The following is a 16478-nucleotide window of genomic DNA, read 5'->3' as shown; positions in this document are numbered from 1 at the left end:
ATTGCAGTCTAACACAAACTTTATTTTTATAAAGTGTAATGTAGACACCTCAGTCATAAAACCTGGCTTCTTCTAAAGTCATTAGGCCAGATCATAGCATCTGACAAAGTAGGTTGTTGCCTATGAAAGCTCATGCTTCTCTGAGTTAGCTCCTAAGGTGCCACTTTACCCTAACTTAGGCCAAATAATAAATTCATTATTTCCACTAGTGCAAGATCTGTCCCATTAAATGATAAAATAGTGTACTTATTTATCCTTCAGTAGCTTTATGCATTTATTTCCAATTAAAATTGTAAATGACTTCATATGTCGATTAAGTAAAGAGCTCAGTTACCTGCCAACTTGCCATTGGGGTTACTGGTGCTACTAACTTTGTAGCACCTAATGTGGACAAATTGGGCCAATAAAAGGCAATAAAGAAGATTAAGAGACTGGAGACACTGATGTACAAGGAAAGATTAGGACAATTTAAACCAGGTTTTCCCCTGTCTTTAAGACACCTCCATCCCCAGGGACCTTAGTGAAGTAATGTACAATCCAAAACTATGTGGTACTTTTCTTGACAAGGTACACACAGACATTACATCTGGGTCGACCTAACTAGGGTTAGGTTGATCTAAATGCCAATCTGTGTAGACATTTATGGGGTTTAAATTAGGCCAAAAATGGCAACCCTAATCTAAGTTCACTTGAGTAGGTGAACTAACTTAGATCAGGAATGGGTTAACCTGCTCCACAACTCTAACCAAACTATTTTTAGTCCTCCTGACCCTCTCACCCCCAGATGGACATGCCAAACCATACCCTTGTGAACTCTAATGCCCCAACCCTTTGATCCTAACCACCACTTCCCCCACCCCAAGTCACTTCCACTGGGTTTCTAACACAGCTCGCAGCACCGGCAAACATCTGCACATGATAATTTTAGTCTATGATCATGCAGTTTAAAGCAAACCACATGATAATATACCAGGTGCAGTAAACGTTTGTACCTACCTACTGATGGAACTTGAATTACCTTGTTGTTGATGATAAAAGAAAAAGATTGCTTGTCACCTTTCTGTAGGTCCACCTGTGATAAATCAAAGAGCTCCAAGCTTTACCTTTTGTGAAAAGCATTTTTTTGCAGTTGCTTAAGTAACATAGGATTTCAACTCCCATTTTCAGAAGTGGCCATTGCACTTAGATTGCTTAGCAACGTAGGCCCTGATCTACAAGGGACTCAGGTGTCACAACATGGGGCGTTCCAATAACTAACTTTTAGGTGCCGGGCAGTATCTATAGTTCTGACCCATGTCATGGCTTCCTTTATGGTGCCTGGAGAGACTTACATTTGTTAGTATTGGATCCACTCTGAGCAGGGCACTATCTCAGCTAACCAGAGCCTCGCCATCCAGAGCCACACTCTGGCTGCCAGCCAGGCTCCATGCAGCAGGATCACCACTGCTGCATCCCTGGAAGGCCCCCAGGCCTCCAGGTAAGGTTGCTAGAGCCATCCCAGTGCTGGCCTCAGCCTCCCCTAACCCAACCGGGGTAACCTGCTCTGCGCCAGAGGGCGCGTGACACAGGTATTCTCTGGGGACAACTAGGAGTGGCACAAGATGTACCTTCTCTGGAACATGAGCACCTTAGTGCTACTGAGAGGCTCCTCCCTCCCCTCAGGATTCACAGCCCAGAATACTCCCCTGAAGATAGGTGTCTATGGCTTTTCCATCAATAAATTGGTAGGGATCACTCTTTTCTCCATATCACAGGTTTTGGCAATACCTAAGTCTCCTCTGCAGACCTTAAAACCCACATTTCTCATCTCACCAAGCCATAGGTTGTTCTGGGGTGGAGACACTCCCCTCCTCTTGAAAACATTTCACTTTGTATAGAGCAGTATTTCTCAACCCATGGGTCACAACCCAAAAGCAGGTCACAAGAATATATGAAAGGATCATAAACACACTTTAAAAATGGATTCTCCTTTAAAGGAGAAAAATGTGGGAAACTGGCTTTTTCCTTGCAGGCTGACAGAGTTCCAGTCTGCAAGGGGCTGCTTAGCTCCCCATACCCTGCACACACCCTTCCCTGCCCCACACACTGGGGGCTAGGGGCAGCGGGTCAGGACTGGCCATCGATATATACAAATGGATTGTGGTACAAAAAAGGTTGAGAACCACTGTATAAAGTATGCTACACTGCACCATACCTTTTTGAGGAGGGACTCTCTGGAGTACACCCCACCTATTCATGTACTGTTGTCTAAACCTGGATGTGAAGGGATAAGGATGCTGCAGAAGAGCCCCTGCTTGAAGCCTCTCTCAAGCAAGAAGTCTCAACAGTGACCTCAGGGGCACCCCCAGAACAATTTCTGTACCATATTTTCAGGTTTGGCATTTGCAAGTAGAAGTGGGTGTGTGGGGCATGCTTGCAAGTGTCCCTCCCTGAAAGCAGCAGAGAAAGGTTGTAGGCAGGGCTGTCCCGGGGGTGGGGGCGGGGAATTGGGGTGACCGCCCCAGGCCCCGCGCTTTGGAGCTGAAGTGAATATCTTTCTGCTTGTGCCTTAGGCAGTAGAAACAGTAGGGTGGCCCTGTTACAAGACAGTTACTGTGGAGCCTGAAAAATACAATAGGGCACCCTAGAATAGGCAAGTATACCTCACTTCCCCACTTTTCTCGACAAGGTAGGTGATATGGGGCATGGGGAAAGCATTGAAGGCCGCTAGTGCATTCAACTTTCAGAAGTTGATGCACAGGTGGAGTGACCCACTGGGTTTGGCCACCAGTACGATTGGACTGTGCCAAGGACTTTGAGAAAGCTGAATAATTCCTTGCTTCCTCATCTTTTCTATTTCTTGCTGTACTTCTTGTTGTAATTGATGAGGTATAGGCCTCCATCGTTCCCTGACTAGAGTGTCCAGTGGCGTTCTGATCTCATATTCTATTCCTCATGCCTGTCCTGGGGTTTCTTGGATTTTATCCCAGAAGGGTTCTATCATCCCATTCAGTTCCCACTGTTGCTTGGTGTTCAGATTTTCCCCCAGCTAAACTTGCACCCTCTGTGTTGTTTCATCCCCTAACTCAGGGAAGGGGGGTCCCAACTCCTCCCCTGCTTCCTCTTGTTCCACCATCCAGCTCTGTGGTGCCCTCCATTCTTTGAGGAGGTTGACATGGTAGATTTAGCACTCACAGCTGTGTCCAGTCTTGAGCACCTCATAATCTACCAGACCTACCTGACAGGTCACTTTAAATGGGCCTTGCCACATCGAGAGGTGCTTACTCATCAAAGCTGGAAGCAATACTAATACATGTCTCCAGGTTGGAATGTCCTGGGGTTTGTTCTCTGATTATACTGGGTCTTCTACCATTCTTGCGCGACTCAAAGATTCTGGCAGGTGATTCACTTGGCCTTATTTATGCGATCTTGTAATTCCATTGATACCTTTCTGCCATCATTCCTGGTCCCACTGGCCTTTCCCACTCTTCTTGGACAATCTGTAATAGACTTCTGGGGCTGTGGCCATACATCAGCTGAAAGGGTGAGAGCTGTGTAGACTCTTGTGGTGCATCCCACAGAGCAAATAATAGTGGGGTTAATATTGTGTCCCATCTACATGGGTCCTCTTGTGCACAATGCCTGAGCATCCTTGTGATGGTCCCGTTAAGTCTCTCCACTAAGCCATTAGTCTGGGGGTGGTAACCAGCAATTTTTAGATGGGTGATGCCCAGGGTGCTGCAAAGTGCCTTCATTATACCCAACATAAAATTTGTCCCCTTGTAGGTGAGTATTTCCCACAGGATTCCCACACGGGCGATCCACTTCAGGAGTTCTTCTGCCACCCGGGTAGCCGTAATGGACCTAAGTGGAACTGCTTCCAGAAAACGTGTGGCGTAATCCACCAGGACTAATGCGTATTGGTACCCTCCATGAGATTTTTGGAGGGGACCCACAATGTCCAGCAGTACGTGGGAGAATGGCATCTCAATTATTGGCATAGGTTGCAAAGGTGCCTTCTGAGGTCTCCATTCCTGGGCTCTCTGGCACTCTGGACATGCCGCACCCCACTTATCCACATCCTTTTGTAGATGGGGCAAAAGAAATTCCAGACCAGTCTCGCCCTTGTTTTGGGATGCCCTAAATGGCCACCTGTTGGGGAATCCTGTGCCAATCTCCAAATTTGCCAGTGGAAAGGGGACGGGACCACTAGCTGCCACCTCTCTGCCGTCCCCTCCTGACGCCTCTGGACCCAGTACAGCAGCCCCCCATTACCTCTAAGTCAGGGTGGCTCCTGGAGTCCCCTCTCCTGGGTCCTTGGTTACTAGCTGTTGCAGCTCTGGATCTTCTTGTTGTGCTCAACGAAACTGCACTGTACTTGCTACCTGCTCCATGTCAATGCTGTCCCGAACAGGTCCATCCTGCGGGGAGGCTTTTTCTCCTGCCCAGCCTTCTTCTTAATCACTTTCTCTCCTCTTCGGTTGTTCTTACACACTCTAGCACCATATAAAATGGTCCCCACTCTCGGCCTAAAATCATCTTGTAGGCCAACGCTGGAGCCAGGCCGACCCTCAGTTTGCCTCGGAGCTCCATTACTCTCAGGGGGAGGTAGCAACTCTGGAAGCACTTCTCGCCACCCAAGATGCAGGTCATCACTAAAGGTCCAGCCTCCCTCACCCTCATTTTTGGGGCCATGTTTGCATGGAGTAGGGACTGTGAACATCCCGTGTCCAGGGTTGCTCACACTGCCCGATCCAGGCCATCACGACCAAATGTTCCCAGCCTCCCTCCTGTCAGGTAGTACCAAAACTACAACCTGTGGGCTCACCTCAGTCGGCTTCCCTTGCTCTCTCTCTAGGCAGGGTGGATGCTGCTAATCCGTGACTTATTTCGCTAAAACCCAGTCCTCACTCCCTTGCGATATAGCCGGTACGGCCACAATGGTAGCAGACTACACCCCTCATCATCCCCTTCTGAGGCCCTATCCTCTTTTCCTCTTCTTGGGTCATGCTCGCCCCTGACTACACTCATTCTCTGAGGTGGCAAAAGCCTCTGCGAGGTGCAGGGCTTCTTCACTGCTGTGTGGTTGGTGTCTTCTCACCCATACTTGAATGTCCTCCTCCAGGTCCCAAAGGAATTGATACAACAGGACCTGGTCTATGACCCCATCTTGGTTGAACCGACCCACGGGAAGATATTTATTTAGCGCGTCTTGCAGGTACTGTAGTAAGCTGTGAGGCCTCTTGACCTCCTTTGATTTCTGGGCTCGGAAGGTCTGCCTATGGCTTTCAGGTGAAATCTCAAGCCAGTACAAGATCGTGGCCATCACCGTATCATAGTTATGGGCATCTTCCCTCAACAGCACCCAGAAGGCCACTTGAGCTCAGTCTACCACTAGGGCATCCAACTGGTGGGCCCGCTGAGTGCAGTCTAACCCGGTCTGGAGGGCCGTCCTCTCAAACGCCTCAATGTAGGCCTCGGGGTCGTCATCCCACATCATCTAGGTCATCTTAAACAGGGCAGCATTACGCTGCATCCACTCCTGCTGGTGGGCACCCTGCAGCTGTTGTATTTCCAGCACCTGCCCTATTGCCTGGATGGCTTGCATCAGGAGCTCCATGTGGGCTACTGCCAGTGCCTGCATGTCTGCTTCCACCCAGGTTGGGATCACTGTTCCGCTAGCATAGTAATTTCGATTCCCAGCCAGTGCACCACTGTGGCATCTCTAGTGGATGCTGTCAGTACCACACTGCCCCCTTGGTCGGGGTCCACCAACTCACCTGCAATGCTTGTTGTTACCTGAAGAAAGGAGGGGTTCAGTGGTATTCTTCTTCCCCAGTGACCCAATGACAGGGGTACTCACAGCAGTGCCGCGGTTTTTCTCAGGGCTCTGCCTCCCCTACCACTCGCCAACCACTCTGGTGTTCTGCTCGTGGTTCCGCCATTCCCAGCAAGCCCCCTTTTAAAGGGATCCAGTGTCAGCTTCAGCACCGGTCAGTTGCCCGTATGTTAAGGCACCTGGAGCCTCAAACCCTGATCCCAGAGGGCTGAGCTCCTGTTTTCCGGCGTACTTCTCCCACTAAGGGAGAAGGACGCTCCTGTGAGCTTTAAAATTAAGGTGGCTAGGGAAAGATCATCCCCAGCCTGAAGCAGGACACTGCTTCCCCTGTCTTGCATGCGGGAGCAGCGCCTGCAATGCTGCTATTGCCAGCCTCTGGACAAACCAGTTTATATGTAATGTCTGTCCCTAGCCCTGTTGTGTTACAGATTTGAACCAGTTTCTAATCTAGTTTATGTACAATTCTTGTCCCTAGTCACAGTAACTTCCTTGAGTAAACAAGATCTTACAGTGCTACTTTAAACAGATATATTTAAACCACTGAAGAAATATGCAAGGACATTATTATTTCACTCTGTGTGGTTTTTTTCAGTTGATCTTAAACCTGTTGCTGAGCAATTTAAGTTAGCCTGAAATAAAACTCATGAAACTTAAATAAGAGTACTCCTGCAGCCTTAATTATATCCATTTAAAAATCACAAGAGTGAGTCTTTTTTGGCTGGGACACTGTCTTCCAATAGGGTGTGACTTATGGAGAAAGAAATTTCATTGGTGAAAAGTTTATTTAGATATAATCTAATAAAAGTCTACTTAGGTCCATTTTTCCTTTGTCTTTGATTTAGTTTCACTGAAATCTAGTTGTCTTGAGGAGAATCATAATGGTATTATTGAAGTTAATTTTGCCTGTCTTATGAGTTTTGAGCATGTAGGTTGAGTACCATTTGCAGTTTTTTCTTATTTATTTTTAATTGTAACTATGCTCTTTTTTTACATTTTCTTCTTTATTCTTTTAGAACTAGAATGTGGCCTGACTCCACCACTGTATAAAGGGAGGGAGTCCATGCAGGAAATCACCAAAATCACAACCCTTCTTTCTGTTTATACAATGGAAGGGCTGCATAGCACTAGCCGTAGCTACTCTAAAGCTGGTAATGGCCAATGGCCCTTCCCTGCTACAGGCTGATTGGGGTAATATGTATAAAGTGGGCATGTTTACACAAGACACTAAATGTACAGTAGACTAATTCCATTGTGCATTAGTGCATCATGGCAAAAACCGTGCTAAGTGCTGTTGCTCAGGAGAATTAGTTTACTGCACATTGAGTGTCACAAAAAGACTGTATGCCAGTCCTACTGCACAGTGAACCAGTTACTGTGCACTTAGTACCTCATATTAGAGGTACTAAACATAATGCTCACCAACAACAGCGTATTAATGCACGTGTAGATGCACCCAGTGTTGCCAACCTCTTGCCATAGTAAGTTATGAGATTCTAATCAGATCTGGAGCCGTACCTGTTTTTCTGATATAATCAGTTGGTGCATTTGGCTATGAATAAAAGGTTGATGGTCCAAGTATAACTATGGATTGTGCTTTATGGGTGAGACCAAATGATTTCTAAGGTCCCTTCAAACTGTATTATTCTGTTAGTGACAGAAGACGCCCTAGCCCATACCAAAACTTAAACCTCCTTGGAGAAAACCACCTCTGAATGCCTGCCTTTCCCATTTAAGTGGCTCATGGGAAAAGGAAGCCCTTCTGTCACCCATTTCTCTACCCCTTCGGAGCCTAAGGAGTTGTCAGCTGTGGAAAGAGGGAAGAGAAAGTGCTCAACAGCTCATGATTGCCCTCCCCCCTTCTATCTACCTTTGAATCAGTCATGGTCTAGTTTGTCTTCTGCTCATCTCTTCCCTCTCACCTCACCATCATAGAACTGCACAGCCAGGGTAAGGGAAAGAGAAGGAAGAGAGCAGATACAGAACTGGAGCACTCTTCCCATAGGCCTAGGAAATGTGACCATACTGCAGCTGTCACTGTCATCTTGTAAGAAAGAAGAGTAGATAAAACAGAGGCGTGCTACAAGGGGGTAGGTGGGAGAGAGTGAAATGAATAGCTGGGCAGAGGAGTGGATATCTACAGGGTTGGGCATTCTTTATCTTCCGTCACCCATATACTTCATCAAGCTTTGGACAAGTTTCATAGGACTAGATCCAAAAAAAAGACTTGGGCATTGTGGTCCTATGCATTTCCTTGCCTAACTTTTAAGTGCTTGCCTCCTGAACTGGAACCCACAGTCCTGAACTAGGCCCTGAACTCCTTATACATTTTAGGGTATGTCAATAACACTTCTGTGGTGCTTCCAGGAGCTTGCTGTCTCATGACTGGAACAGGGTGTTCTTGTCACAAGTCCTGGAATGCTCCAAAAATATATATACAGATGACGCTCAGGGCAACCTGGTCCAGCTTTACCTCCTGGAGGCTGGGAGCACACTAATCATATGCTACAGGCTGCGAGAGGGGGTGACAGAGGGATTCTGGGTGAACTGTTTTGGGCCCCCATTTGGTGATATTTGCCAGACATTTAAGGCTGGTGAAGATACAGGACTCAATGGAAATGGGAAAGAAAGGCATAGTTCAGTTGTGGGAATAAAGTCAAAATGTATGTAGTGTAGTGGCTCACCATAATTGTAAAAGAGTCAGCACTGAGGTGAACTGTACTTAATGAACATTATTTTATATCTTCTTCAGATGGCCTGTAGTAATCTATCCTTATGCTAAGTTCCCATCAGCATTTTTGTCCAATATGGGTCATGTATTTTATGGCCATACCCAGCGTTGGCTGCATTTAATTAAAATTTCAGTTTCCATTACTGAGCATATGCTGCTTTTGGCAGTAGTTTAATGATAGACAGTATACTTGATGAGGTTTTCTGAAAGGCACATATAAGATATGGGACTTTTCCCCCCATCATAATTAGAGGGAAAAACCTCATCTTGTATTCAAGTAAATATGGTAAGCTTTATTTGTAAAACTAAATGGTTCTATTGAACTTGTAACACTGAGAGAGTTCTGTTTTCTCTTACTATTTTTGTCTAACTTCATGATAATGTGGCTATGAGGGAATGGTTCTATAGGGAAATGTTTTAGATCATCTGTTGATGTATATAGTGTTATGCATAGACCTTGAAAGAACCCTCACAAGGCAACTGGTTCCTTCAATACTGTCCCTTTTATTGCAGTTTTTAATATTACTAATTTATCTAGCAGCTTTCATCCTGAAGGGTCTCTAAATACCCTTTTTACACTACCCTTGATCACACAGTCCCAACTCAGTCAGTGACTTGCATAGGAGAAAGAACATCAGGAACATTCCTCTCTATGTCAACAACTCCCTTTATTCAACTCATGTACATATATGTGAATGATTGGGGTGTGTACATTAATATCTTCTGTAATGTATTTCTTTCAGACATCATTGTTCTCATCGCTTCAATAGCAGTTGTTTCTGCAAAAACTCAGGGTAACATTTTTGCAACATCAGCACTGAGAAGTCTTCGTTTCCTACAGATCCTCCGTATGGTGCGCATGGACCGAAGAGGAGGGACTTGGAAATTGTTAGGTTCAGTAGTGTATGCACATAGCAAGGTAAGTACCCCTGCAGTCCAATTCATTTATCTTTCACCTGAGGTAAAAGGGGGTCAGGCTTTATCACACATCAACTCTTCCATAGTAACTGCTGATATGCATACCCCACTGTAGATGAAAACCAAACTTCAGTAACTTTGCCTTCAGTTGCCATGGTTCGGTTCCATTTACTGCAGGGTAAAGTCCCATCCCATCCCTTCTCCTGCTCCCTCTGTCCCCCTCCCCCAGTAAATTGTTTTATGTCAATACCCTAGTCAAGGGAATTAACTAGTTAATTAACTAGTTAAAAAGTTAAAGAAATGGCTAACTTTTAACTTTAATTAGTTTTTAAAAAGGTTAACTTTAACTTTTCTTAAAGTATAAGTTAAAAGTTAAAAAAAAATTAAATCCAGCTTTCCCAGAGTTTTTCCTGACATAGCCACTCTCTAGGACTTGCATAGAATGATATTTCTTTATTGAAATGCTAGGATTTCTTGTCTGAGAGTCAGAGAGTAGTGTGCCTTCCTATGAGATATGGTCTCTTAAGAACTACAAGTCCCAGAGTTCCTTAGTTCATGCCGGCATTTCCTGTGCATTTACAGACGTCAACAGGGTAGCCAGTTCGCTGCAAGAGAGGGAACAAGCATTCCCTTATCTGCCTGTGTAGAATGATTGTTCAGTAGTGGGGGCTTAGTCTTGCAAGACAGAAGAGGAAAATTGTCAGATGTAAATTTTGAAATGCAGCTTTTCTGAAGTTCAATAAGCATGTTTAAACAGTTTCTGCTATGCAACTGAACATTCTTTTTCTCATTTAAACTGCTTTTCTCATTTCAGTCTAATTTTTTATTTTCATACACTTTCATTATTTCTAATTCAGATGTATTTTATACACTTTTGTTACCTTTTGAGCAATAAAAATTGTAACAACAGAGGTTTTTTGTGGAAACAGCTTACATTTGTTACCTGGCTATGAATATCTCCTTTCTGTTATTCTGGTATACCTATATGATGCATTAACTTTTACAAAGTACTTCACATGGAGAGGGTGAGAAGAATCTAACATTACATAGGTATTGGTAAATTGTTATTCTGAAAACTATGACAAGTATAACATTGTTTTCAGCTAAAGCAGGGTGAGTTCTGAGTAAATTAGTGTGCTTCTGTGGGCTTATGGAAATGAAACCCACTCATTGCATTTGAAAATGAAAAATGATGCTAACAGGCAATTCACTGTGTTTCACACATTTCTCACGAAGCAACTTAACTTGTTACTGTCTTTTTAACTTACCTTTAAACTAGTTGAAAGTGGAAATACTTAACTTTTAACTTAACTCAAGTTAATTTTAAAGGTTGCTAACTTTTAACTTTAACTAGTTACATTTTTCATAAACTTTTCCCATGACTGTTAATTGATTACTTCAGAGGATCCAACATGAGCCTAAGGGAAAAAATATTATCAGATTCTAATAAATACCTGAAACTTCTTACAGTAATGTTGGCTGTGTTGTCTATTATTAAGATGCATTTTTTCAGGTTCAGTTGTACTTTTTAAAAATAAGATAAAACATTGGGCTGTTTTATTACCAGTCTTATGCTGCTGTAATTCCACTGAAATCAGTGGAGTTACACAACTCTTTCAGTGAAGTGGTTGTTCAGAGGCTATTTATGACAAAAAGGACCAATTGATTTTTAAATGCTAAACGATAGTACATAGATTGTTAAATGTATCTGTTTAATCTTCTTAATAGATATTGATCCTTACTTTCTTTTATCTAGGAACTAATCACAGCCTGGTACATAGGATTTTTAGTACTCATCTTCTCATCTTTTCTTGTTTATCTGGTGGAAAAAGATGCAAATAACCAGTTTTCTACTTACGCAGATGCTCTCTGGTGGGGCACAGTAAGTATACAAGCTAATTTGAACTAATTAACCAATATATCAGATTGCATTTAAATGATGTTATATTACCATCATCCTGATTCTCCAGCACTCTCTACCTTGAGTAGTTGCAAAATGTATGTAAACTCTATCATTGTAAAATAGTAGCATTTTACATCCACTTCATGCTGTTGTAAAACCCCTGATTTAATAAAGCATTTAAGGACATGTTAACACAAAATTCCCTTGCCTCTGCTTTGGTGAAGTCAGTGGATCCTAAGGACATGCCTAACTGCTTTCTGAATGTTGTAGAATTATCATATACTCAAATGTTTGGCTGGATAGGGGCATGATTAACCTCACAGGTTATATGGTGATAGAGAATCAGAAGTAGATATTGCTTGAAGTTTATTCCTACTTCTTCCTTTTGATCTTAAATCTGGTGAAATCTCACCAGATTAGCTTTGCTTACATGATTTCTAGTTTTTCTGTTTCCACTGGGATGAGAAATGAGAAATACCAGAAGGCAGTGGGGTATTCCTTGGCCCATGGCTAAGTATTCCTCAGGCAGCTGAGGTAGGCTTCCATAACACTAACAAGGCAGCTATTTATTCACCGGATCTAAGAGAATTCCCAGGTGATGTAAAGCAGCACTCTTATTTCTGTTGATGCAGTGAACACCTTGTGCTCCAGAAATACACAGCCAGTACCTCTGAGATCATCAATGCTGACATAACTTAGAGTGCCTTTGGGCTGCATAAGGGAAGTCTGAAGACTAAACTAGCCTCTGACCTCAGATCCTGTGCTGATAGGATTTCAGCTAAACCTCCAGGTCTCGTTCTGTCTGTCTTCTGCTTCAACTCTTGTTCCTAGTCAAAGTAAAACAAAGGAAATCAAAACAAATGTCCAACTTCTTTTGTACCTTATAGATTGGTCTTTTTAAGTTTTGCTTGTGTTCTGAGCAAAGGAGCAGGTTGCTTCCTGTTACAGGCTGTCAGACCTTTTAGTGGACATGTTCCTTGGACTGTCTGCTACACAGGCTGCACACCATGCCTCACTGTGCCACGCCATGTTGCATGGGCCTCTCTCACTACACTGTACTGTATGGCCTCCCCATTGCACCCCTGCTGCATTGCATCGGTCTCCCTTTGGGTGCCCTCACACTGCACCATGCTGACCTTTTGGGCCTTGCAGTCCCAGTCTGGCCCAAAGAGTGGGCAAGAGAACCTGGAGGAGTGAAGGGGAGCCCAGAGACTCCAGCATGAGCAGTAGGGGGCATGGCACCTAGAAAGGGAGCCCAGGGGGCCACAGTTTTCTCTCTGGGGCTGCCTGCAGCTTGTGAGCCAACAGTTGAACAGCTCTGTCCTATTATATGAATCTGTTCACCTATCCTAAGATTGTATATTCTACATGTGCTATCCATCCCTCGTTAGAGTTGTCTTTTATAGCAATCAGTGTGTAGAAATGCAAGCTTAGGATGTGCAGAACCCAAAGTATATATCAGTTGCATATGGTTGGTTACAAAAGCTATGGAACTGTTTTGCCTAATGAGATTTGTTGTGAGATGTTCACACCAAGAAAAAATAAAATATTTTAAGGTTTGATCTTGTAATCCTAATCAGGAGAAACTCCCATTGAATAAAAGCTGTAAACTATTGTGCGCTAACAGATGTGCAGCTCCCCGCTGTAAATCATGGCACTTCACATTCACTGTTTGGTCGAAGGGACGAGGGGGATCAAGCTTGGGTGGCCTCCAATTCCCACCTCCTCCCCTCCAGCACAGGCTGGGTAAACCACAGACCAGAGCTCCCTTCCCTCCCCATCCCACCTCCCACCATCCTGCAGACAGCACTTGGGAGTGGGGCTGGGCTGCATCAGACCACCCCCAATTAGTACAGGGACAAACAGAAGTTAATGAAGGTGCTCCACGTTGGAGCGCCTTCATCTGAACCCTCATTAAAAGAGGATTAATTTGCCAGACGATTGGGCACTTTTAAAGTGCTATGCAGCAATGCAGTTCTATCAAGGCACAACTGTAGAGAGCTTTCAAGGGGCTGATCATGCAACAAATATCACTTCTGTAGTACCCATTATGTCAAAGTCTGAGACATCAGCAAAAGTTTCTCTAGTTTAATTAAACTGAAAGCAGAATTTGGTTCATTCACTGCGAGTTTGACAACTTTAGGATTTTTTTATTGGTTTCATAGTTAATACTACAGTGTGGCTCTAGCAAAATCAAGCCTCACTTCTGATGTCAGACCCAAGTAGGTCTATCTGAGCAGATCTAACTGCAGGTTTTTGCAATTTTCTTGATTGCTTCCCACTGAACAGTATTTTACAAGGAAAAACATTGTCCAAAATGGTGGCTTAAAATACTTTGTATACTGTGAAAATGAAAATGCATGACTCATACGCTGGATAGGTTCTGCACACTGAGAAAACAGGAATTTTTTTCTTGGCATCAACAGGAAAAACAAATTATAATAAAAAACCTTCTGAAAACAGCCTATTATCATATATTTTTTCTTCTTTTTTTCTTTGCTGCTTAGGTGACATGAACATATTTAAATTCTTAACACATTCAGGTTATACTTACAAAAATTAATATATCCCCAAACACATCTTTCTTGTTTCCCTTTTAATGATAATAATTGCTGTATTATATGTAAAACAGTATGTGGGAAATGCTTAATGAGTTCATTAGTCATACTTATTGCTATTGCCAGAGTAACCCACATACAGATTTTGAAAAGGTCAGATTGCATGGCATTCTGAGGGGAATCAGCTCTTAGCTTCACTGGTTTATTTATTTGCAGCAGTTATTCTGACTTAAATGACATTGTACAGAATGGTTTTTGATGGTACTGTAAAAAATAAAATGGGTGTGAAATCAGTAATCAATCTTCTCAGATCTCAAGCTTCTGGAAAAAATGGTAATGCTTTTTCATCATACCAAGCAATTAATTACATAACATATAATTAATTGGCACGAATGCATTCATTAAATCAAACTCTCTAAGAGCCCTGTCCTGCCATCATTCCACGTGATGCTCTTTGAGGGCAGTGGGAGTTTTGCATTGAAATCAAAGGCATGATATGACAAAATAACTCAAATACAAATAATATAGCTAGATTTCTAGTCTGTGACTCCAACATAATGTCAATGTGGGTATTCTTATGGCTAGAATCTCTGGCTTATAATCAGTGTTATGTGTTTATTATGTGCAGGATTCAATGAGTCAGGGTCCTTTGAGAGAATGGTAGATTAATTTACTAAAAAAACCAATTAATTTAAAATACTATGTATAATATGGGAACAGAGATGAAGGGCCATACCTTAATTTAAATATTTGATAACCAAATCATTTCCAAACATGCTATGCACTCTTTAAGGGTGTGTTTATGGCAATTAAATTGTACAGTAATTAGTTTTATCTGAGCACATAATTTAGCATGATGCATAAAAGGCTTATTTCCAGGTTTTCTTTCAGCTCCTTTTCTAATAGTACACAGTAATTACAATAGAATAAAGAATGTCATAGGCATCCAGGAGCATCTATGCTAATGCCATGCAATCTCATAATGAACTATGTTTTTGCACTTTGGTGTAGTAACTCCATTATTACACTTTGGCATAATATTGCCTTAAAAGCATATTGGGGCTAAAGCACATTTAGTATTACACTGAATACTAAATTAATCAGTATTGATAATATATTACCTATTCAACACCATCAGAAACTTCAGCAAATTTATTTTTTTTAGTTGTCACAGAATGTGGAGACTGAAAAACATTTATGAGGAAACAAATCAATTTATTTAATTAATAAAACACAGGATTGGAAGGTATCTCCTGGGTGAGCTAGTCCTGTCCCCTGCAATTGCAGGCAACTAGGGCATATCAACCCGTTCATAAACTTATCAAACTGTCTCTCCCTGTATAAAGTTCGTATGTATCTGATCATAACTATCTAATTTATTAAAAACCAGATATAGCAATGGGTTATAATGGAAAGGAAATCCTACCTTTGGGACTTTAACTAAATTATAGTGTCTTTTTAGGGGGACCAATAAATGTGTGCTGGACTATTTAGTCACAGTGACAATCTAACCTGAACAGTGGTCACTATTTTGTTAGGAGGGTGTTGTTTTTATTCTACAGCCTGACCTTGAAGGTCAACTGAAAAATGTTTTCCACTCACTGACTATTGAAATATAAGAGAAAAATCATGTCCTGTTATCTAGTACTATTAGGAGATATGGTTTACAGTTCACAATTTCATGTATGGTGTAACAAGCATCCTGCTGAAGCAGGGAAGGAGCACGCAAGTTGGTAGGGAGACACTGATACTCTTAATCATATGGTAATGTTGTCACATTCTCAGGATGTGATGGGGTGGACAGAGTTGCTTAAACATGGCTTTACTGTTTTCTATAGTGACTGCTCTTCTTTGTAGGTGATTTTCAGATGTCAAGTCCCAAATGGTTCAGAAATTGTCTCTGACTTCTTGACAAGATTGTTATGCTATAACGTCCCTAATATGCAAATGACAGTCAGCTTTCTATTTCTTTGATATCAAGCCCAGGTGGAGACATCTTATTCTCCAGTGTCTGGCAGAGACAGAAAATTGAATGAAAGCCAGTTGTCTTAGGCTCGGTCCTGATAAAACAGGTTGTTGCTGATTGGCAGGGAGAAGAATTTTGAAAAACTAGGAAATTCAATAAACACACATACAGAAGAAGGTATTTGTCTGCCTTATTCAAAATGGTTCATAATCTTGGGGTTTTATTATCCTCACAATAACTCTTGAGAACAGAAACTAGAAATACGGGGGGTTTTAAAGTGTTGTCAGGCGAAAATGCCTATGGACTTTACCATATGCTAATTCTAGAGCAGGATGCCATGAGATCCTCTTAAGCAGGCTCGTCCAACATGCGGCCTGTGGGCTGCCATGTGGTCCTCCAAGCTGTTTTCTGGGGCCCGAGGTGCTGCGACAGGAAACGAAAGTAAACACTGTACTTTTGTTTTGGGGGTGTGATGTGATACCGCTTCCTGTGAGGTCTTTGATTATGGCTCGCCAGCCCACTGGGTGATAAAAAGTTTATGAACCAGCCCCACATTCAGAAAGGTTGGACACTCCTGCTCTTAAGAG

At 42.7% G+C, this 16478-nt stretch overlaps 1 protein-coding gene across 1 annotated transcript in view; it reads left to right on the top strand.

Annotated features, from left to right (window-relative positions):
- Nucleotides 1–16478, top strand: part of KCNQ5 (potassium voltage-gated channel subfamily Q member 5) — an 849165-nt gene that overhangs the window by 697102 nt on the left and 135585 nt on the right. Inside the window, exons 4-5 of the mRNA XM_019520474.1 lie at nucleotides 9290–9465; nucleotides 11221–11346. Coding sequence (XP_019376019.1) covers nucleotides 9290–9465; nucleotides 11221–11346 — 302 coding nt within the window. The remainder of the gene's footprint in view (nucleotides 1–9289; nucleotides 9466–11220; nucleotides 11347–16478) is intronic.

This window comes from Gavialis gangeticus, unplaced genomic scaffold (assembly GCF_001723915.1).
Source record: "Gavialis gangeticus isolate Ggan-Ray unplaced genomic scaffold, GavGan_comp1, whole genome shotgun sequence".
Classification (NCBI taxonomy): Eukaryota; Metazoa; Chordata; order Crocodylia; family Gavialidae; genus Gavialis; species Gavialis gangeticus.
The sequence above is the reverse complement of the archived record's forward strand: the minus strand, read 5'-3'. Positions and strand labels throughout refer to the sequence as shown.